Source organism: Primulina eburnea, chromosome 5 (assembly GCF_022965805.1).
Source record: "Primulina eburnea isolate SZY01 chromosome 5, ASM2296580v1, whole genome shotgun sequence".
Lineage (NCBI taxonomy): Eukaryota > Viridiplantae > Streptophyta > Magnoliopsida > Lamiales > Gesneriaceae > Primulina > Primulina eburnea.
Genome location: NC_133105.1, coordinates 1,887,449 through 1,895,373, shown reverse-complemented (window position 1 = coordinate 1,895,373; position 7,925 = coordinate 1,887,449). Strand labels below are relative to the sequence as shown.

Below are 7,925 nucleotides of genomic sequence, written 5' to 3'. Positions count from 1 at the left end.
TTTGTTTTTCATGTATTTCTTTTTCTAAATGAATAATTTTTTTCTTTTTGAAAAAAACTATTTTATTGAGAAATATTGACATTTTATATGACATTCATATGTCGCACAACCATGAAGTAGCAACATAATCATTATATAACACTTAACGTACACATACAATTCTTCAATTCCTTCTTCATTATGTTTCGTTGAAATTTAAATTTGAATCATTCTTGATCTTAACATTTTGCTTTAAATATGATTTAATATATATGTATATGTTTCATGTTACTTAATTAGACCTAATTTCAAATATCTATAAAAAAATATGCTTGAATTATATCATACAGAAATTAGGACATATTATGTAGGACCGAACGCTTGTCGCTTTACCAAAAGCTATAGCTAGTAGTAATGGTGCAACTCAAATCTTTTAAATCGCGCAGCAGCTCAAGCACCATAGTTCGGCCGCTTAAGCAAGCAGGGACAATTATTGCATCCTTGTCGTTCACCAGAGGACTCTTAGACCTACCAAATTTTGTAGTTCACCTATTATTTTCATGATAAATAATATTACAAAAATAATATAAGCAAGAACATAAAAACTCAAATTAAAATGCCTTCTATCAATTTAAGTAAAAAAAATTGATTAGAGAATATAATAATGTCGTAAAAAATTTAAATATTGATTTATAGACAGAAGTTTGAAAATACATTTGCCCCAATAAATAAAAAATGTTATCTCTTGATATTATGAGACATAAGGTAAAAACGAATAAATATTTCAATCTTTTTAATATTTTCTAAGTCACTTCAAACTAAGTAATCTAAGCAAACAGAAAACATGCATTATGTGTTTAAAAATTAACAAAATATCTCAACAATAAAAAATTGAAAAATAACCGTTTTTGTTGGATATTTGATTTTGTTTTCTCTTTTCTTTGTGCAAACAATCAAATCACATAAACAATGCAAACACAATTACATGATCAATACAAAAGACATATAACAATCAAACATGTTAACGCTAGGGTAAAAAAAAACTCCTCTCATTGCAAGAACACAAAATGATCAAATGGAGCATATTATTTAGTAATATTTATTTAGCAGCATTTATAAAAAAAATTGACTAAATAACTTAAAAACAATGTTTGAAATCACTTAAAGACAAATATTTCTCTCAATCACATATCTTTATTGACACTTAAAGAGTCTGAAAATATTTTTATTCTAAATGGGAGAAAGAAATTTTGTATGAGATTAATATTTATAAATAATTTATTTTTATTCAATCCGAATCATTTCCCTTTGTCTTCCTGTTATTATTTGATGGCAATGTATAAATTTAAGTAACTAAAATTAAATTTAAAGTAAATTAAAATAATAATTAGTTTGATTGAGTTAAATACACTATTAATGATCTTATTAAACTAAGAAAAAAAAATGAATTAAATAACACCATTAATATGACAAATTGTAAAACAAAAAAATAATATAATAGTAAGCTAACAAATGAAAGTCATATACTTAATAGATTAATAATAGATAATATATCATTTAGTAATATGTATTTAGCATCATATATTGAAAATTGATTTAAAAAAATATATATTAATGATTATTATTAAATGAAGGTCACATTCATATATTTATATTAGTATAGATTAGTATAGATAGATATAGATTATTTGTAAGGTTTTTTCACAAAACAAATTTTAATCTCGGCTATTGAATTTAAAAGTTTAGTAATTAGTAAATAAATAATAAAGATAAGGATTAAAAGTTTATTAATTAGTAAATAAATAATAAGGATAAGGACAAAAGAGTAAATGCATAATTGTAATTAATAATTAATAATAAGGATTGAATTTAAAAGTTTAGTAATTAGTAAATAAATAATAAGGATAAGGACAAAAGAGTAAATGCATAATTGTAATTAATAGATAATAATAAAGATAAGGACAATAGAGTAAATTCACAATTCAATCTGTATATTTATATATATATATAGATATAGATATATAGATATAGATAATAGATTAATAATAGATAATATATCATTTAGTAATATGTATTTAGCATCATATATTGAAAATTGATTTAAAAAAATATATATTAATGATTATTATTAAATGAAGGTCACATTCATATATTTATATTAGTATAGATTTGTATAGATAGATATAGATTATTTGTAAGGTTTTTTCACAAAACAAATTTTAATCTCGGCTATTGAATTTAAAAGTTTAGTAATTAGTAAATAAATAATCAAGATAAGGATTAAAAGTTTATTAATTAGTAAATAAATAATAAGGATAAGGACAAAAGAGTAAATGCATAATTGTAATTAATAATTAATAATAAGAATTGAATTTAAAAGTTTAGTAATTAGTAAATAAATAATAAGGATAAGGACAAAAGAGTAAATGCATAATTGTAATTAATAGATAATAATAATAAAGATAAGGACAATAGAGTAAATTCACAATTCAATCTGTATATTTATATATATATAGATATATAATAAAGATAAGGACAATAGAGTAAATTCACAATTCAATCTGTATATTTATATATATATAGATATATAGATATATAATAAAGATAAGGACAATAGAGTAAATTCACAATTCAATCTGTATATTTATATATATATAGATATAGATATATAGATATAGATAATAGATTAATAATAGATAATATATCATTTAGTAATATGTATTTAGCATCATATATTGAAAATTGATTTAAAAAAATATATATTAATGATTATTATTAAATGAAGGTCACATTCATATATTTATATTAGTATAGATTAGTATAGATAGATATAGATTATTTGTAAGGTTTTTTCACAAAACAAATTTTAATCTCGGCTATTGAATTTAAAAGTTTAGTAATTAGTAAATAAATAATAAAGATAAGGATTAAAAGTTTATTAATTAGTAAATAAATAATAAGGATAAGGACAAAAGAGTAAATGCATAATTGTAATTAATAATTAATAATAAGGATTGAATTTAAAAGTTTAGTAATTAGTAAATAAATAATAAGGATAAGGACAAAAGAGTAAATACATAATTGTAATTAATAGATAATAATAAAGATAAGGACAATAGAGTAAATTCACAATTCAATCTGTATATTTATATAAGGATAAGGACAAAAGAGTAAATGCATAATTGTAATTAATAATTAATAATAAGGATTGAATTTAAAAGTTTAGTAATTAGTAAATAAATAATAAGGATAAGGACAAAAGAGTAAATGCATAATTGTAATTAATAAATAATAATAAAGATAAGGACAATAGAGTAAATTCACAATTCAATCTGTATATTTATATAGATATAGATATAGATTGTTTTTTTTTTTTTTTATCATAATGATATGATAAAGAATACGAAGTGTTGGAGTAATCAAGTTATTTTTTAAAATAGTAAAAGATAAAATAATGTAACTTAACATTTTTAAAAAAATTAAGTTAATATGAGATGTAAATAGTAGATTTAAGACAAAATAATAGAACAATATATAGAAATTAAGTTCTCATAACAAAACATTGAGTGTGGATCCAACTAACCTATGTATGATTGATTTGTCTTCAAACTACCTACCTAACCAAACCAGTCTACCATTGTATCAGTTTTGTCATTTATCAATGTTAAATATCTGATTCCTTCCTATGCTGAGAAGATTCATGATTTGAAACAGATTCCACCATACATAATTTGCAGCACTTATCCTTTCAAGAATTCGACAGAAAATGGAGTTCTCCGATCAAATAACTCATCCTCTCATAAGTAAGTCTTTCTTTCGATAATAGACGCATGATCTTGAAGGACTTTTAACCAAGAATAATCTTGTAACTTGCAGCATCAAAAAAAGATGAGAGCAACGACCCTTCATCCAGCTTGTATCAATACTCGGAATCGGAAGAAGAAAACTCACCAATCCCACAAGTGGCCCTCACGGTGTCAACAACAGATGACCCTTCCCTCCCAGTTCTCACTTTCAGAATGTGGTTCTTAGGCACACTTTCTTGTGTTCTTCTATCATTCCTTAACCAGTTCTTCTGGTACAGAAAGGAGCCATTGTCCATCACGGCCATCTCGGCTCAGATCGCTGTGGTGCCATTAGGCCAACTGATGGCTGCAAAGATCACGGATCGTGTGTTCTTCAAAGGGAAGAGATGGGAATTCACGCTGAATCCGGGGCCGTTCAACATGAAGGAGCATGTCCTTATCACCATATTTGCGAATTCAGGAGCCGGAACCGTGTATGCTATCCATGTTGTGACTGCTGTTAAGATTTTCTATAAGCAGCACCTCACCTTCTTTGTTTCCCTCCTCGTTGTCATCACAACACAGGTATTTATACAGGATTTTCCATTCGTCCTGAGTTACGTTTGAGTTCTTATGGTTAATTTGTAAATATTACAATTATATGTGATGAGTTGCATGATTGGGTGTTGAATGTTAGGTACTGGGATTTGGATGGGCTGGCATATTTAGAAGGTATCTAGTGGAACCAGCAGCAATGTGGTGGCCAGCCAATTTAGTGCAGGTTTCACTCTTCAGGCGAGTTTCCTGCATTCTCAAAAATTACCAAGACAGTTTGCAGACGAAAAATTACTATGAAAGTCATACATCAACAACATTTTATTGTACTTCAATTTCCGAAAAAATATGGTCAGCAGAAATTATTGTTAAGATAAAAATTGTTGTCATTTGATATTTAATTCAACAAGTTCTCGAGGTCCAGATCCAATCCTTATGTCCAAAAACAAGAGGGTTTTTTTTAGTGAAAAAGATGTCGTCGAGTTTTCAATTTAAATTTGTTTTTTAAGGTTTAAAATGAAAAACGTGATTGTCTTACTTTTGTCTAATATTGCCTAAAATGCACTTCCTCGTTTCCAAAAATATATAATTGTATTCCATTCTAATTATTACATCTCACATATGATTCAAAACGTAGACAATCACATAATTTGACACTATTTTTCCATCAAATCCTAGTTATAGGTATGGAAATACCCAATTTTTTCATTTAATTAACCTCATTGAAGTATGTATTTGTTATTTTTAACAGACATAACAAACATTGTGACAGGGCTCTTCATGAGGCCGAAGAACGACCTAAGGGCGGCATGACTCGAACTCAGTTCTTCATCATAGCATTCATCTGCAGTTTTGCTTACTACATATTCCCTGGCTATTTGTTTGAAATGCTTACCTCCCTCTCATGGATATGTTGGATCTTTCCTCAATCAGTTCTAGCCCAACAACTTGGGTCGGGTCTGCAAGGACTCGGGTTAGGAGCTATCGGGCTCGATTGGTCCACTATTTCATCATATCTTGGAAGTCCACTAGCAAGCCCATGGTTTGCCACAGCCAATGTAGCCGTTGGCTACTTCTTTGTTATGTATGTTGTGACTCCCCTTAGCTATTGGTTCAACATTTATGATGCCAAAACCTTCCCAATATTCTCCGATGGTCTCTTCACCTCGTCCGGACAAGTATACAACATATCTAACATAATCGACTCGAACTTCCATTTGGACACGGAGGCATATATGCGCCTAGGCCCTCTTCATCTCAGCACTTTTTTTGCCATGACATACGGTGTTGGATTTGCTGCACTCAGCGCTACAGTCGTGCATGTGCTTCTATTCCATGGAAGGTACTTAATATTCGGCGGCCAAAAATGCACTAGGATAAATGAAAATCTCTTTCTATATTATGTATGCTAAACATCAACATATGAGGTGGAATTATGCATTAAATTTAATATATGTGGTGTCAAAACTTGATTTTCCCAATAAAAAACTTTTCTTTTTAATCTTATCTAGATCGTGTAAGAATGCATGTGTGATCTTTTTACTAAATCGCGGTTTGAATCATGGATTGCGTTATTCTAGGGAAATATGGGAGCAAAGCAGATCAAGCTTTAAGGAAAACAAAATGGACATACACGCAAAACTGATGAACAAGTATAGGCAAGTACCCGAATGGTGGTTTTGGTGCATTCTTGCGGCAAATATAGCTTTAACTATGTTTGCATGTGAATACTACAATGAACAACTTCAGCTTCCATGGTGGGGAGTCATCTTAGCCTGCGTAATCGCCATTTTCTTTACCCTACCAATCGGGATTATTACTGCTATCACAAACCAGGCGAGTCTTCTTTCTTTTCCTTGCATTTATTGAACCTTTTGGAGTAAATTTTCGCAACTTACAGAGGCACACTTTTTGCAAAAATGACAGTCACCTGGCTTGAACATCATAACCGAGTACATAATTGGGTACATATATCCTGGATATCCTGTTGCCAACATGTGCTTCAAGGTTTATGGTTACATAAGTATGACACAAGCTATTACTTTTCTTCAAGACTTCAAGCTTGGACATTACATGAAGATCCCTCCAAGAACTATGTTCATGGCACAGGTAAATATGATCCCAAATTGTGTGTAGGGGTAATTAATACAGAGGGTTGAGTAGGGTCAGCAGTCCTCTCCAGCCTCCCTCGATATATGTGGCTGCTAATGCAGAAGATAATCAAGTTTGATGCTTGGACTATCAGACCGATTTCAGAAACTTTATTTCCACCCTCACCTCCAATTATCTTTTAGCACAGTTTCAAAAGTTGAATATTATAATTGGTACATTAACAGAGACGAGGCACTTCTTTGATCTCATGAACTGCATTAGCAATTGTTGATAGGGGAATGTATGAGCGGCATCGTCCTCATAGCATGTATAATTATCTATATGATACGCACTAACGTGACTATAAGATTTAAAAGATCTGTGTTACATATTTATTTTCAACGATTACAAAGACAAATTCTCTCTTTTATATTTGTTATATCGATTGTTTCATTATGTTTAAAAGTGCATTAACTGGGAAAAAATAACATATTTCTAGGTTGTGGGCACCATTATAGCTGCCTTTGTGTACTTGGGAACAGCATGGTGGCTAATGGAAACCATTCCAAGCATATGTGACAAGACCACTAACAGTGTGTGGACTTGCCCCGGTGACCACGTATTCTACGATGCTTCTGTGATATGGGGATTGATCGGCCCTCGAAAGATCTTTGGAGATCAAGGAACATACAAAATGGTAAACTGGTTTTTCCTCGGTGGAGCCATAGCTCCTCTGTTAGTGTGGTTCGCTGCAAAAACCTTTCCAAATCACGAATGGATCCGACTCATTAACATGCCCGTCTTGATTGGTGCCACCGGGAACATGCCTCCGGCAACAGCTGTGAATTACATAACTTGGATAATTGTGGGATTTTTGTCTGGTTATGTAGTGTACAGATACAGGCCGGACTTGTGGCAACGACACAATTACGTTCTTTCGGGTGCGCTGGATGCTGGATTGGCCTTCATGGGAGTTCTGTTGTACATGTGCTTGGGACTTGAGAACATTGGACTTGATTGGTGGGGAAACGATCTTGATGGGTGCCCGTATGCAGCGTGCCCTACAGCAAAAGGGATAGTTTACGAAGGGTGCCCCGTTGTATATTAGCATCGAAGGGGTTTGTGAATTATTACAAAGTCTGCATTTATCAATTTCGACTTTCATTTTTTTGCACACAAACTTTGGTGTTGTAAAGACAGTCAAAATTAATTCCATAGTGGAAGATCAAATTCATCCATTCTCCTTTCTACCTCCTTTACTCCCGGTGCAACGAATCACACCACTCTAATGTGTGAACTGAATGACTAAATATATATATAATTTTTTAAATCCCTTTTATGCCTTTGTCTTTTACATCATTTTTCTATTGGCAAAAACTTGTTGTCTGAGATGGTCTCATCACGGTCGCATTTGTGAGACGAATCTCTTATTTGAGTCATCCATGAAAATGTATTACTTTTTATACTAAAAGTATTATTTTTTATTGTGAATATCGGTAGGGTTGACCCATATCA

General features: G+C 30.6%; 1 protein-coding gene across 1 annotated transcript; it reads left to right on the top strand.

Annotated features, from left to right (window-relative positions):
* The first annotated feature begins 3,568 nt into the window (after window positions 1-3,568).
* LOC140832162 (oligopeptide transporter 7-like) lies at window positions 3,569-7,648 on the top strand. The gene is made up of 7 exons (XM_073196018.1): window positions 3,569-3,782; window positions 3,856-4,349; window positions 4,462-4,559; window positions 5,092-5,661; window positions 5,900-6,155; window positions 6,246-6,428; window positions 6,910-7,648. Exons 1-7 carry the CDS (start codon window positions 3,746-3,748, stop codon window positions 7,516-7,518), a joined length of 2,247 nt encoding a protein of 748 aa, XP_073052119.1. The 5' UTR covers window positions 3,569-3,745; the 3' UTR covers window positions 7,519-7,648.
* Window positions 7,649-7,925: the final 277 nt, after the last annotated feature.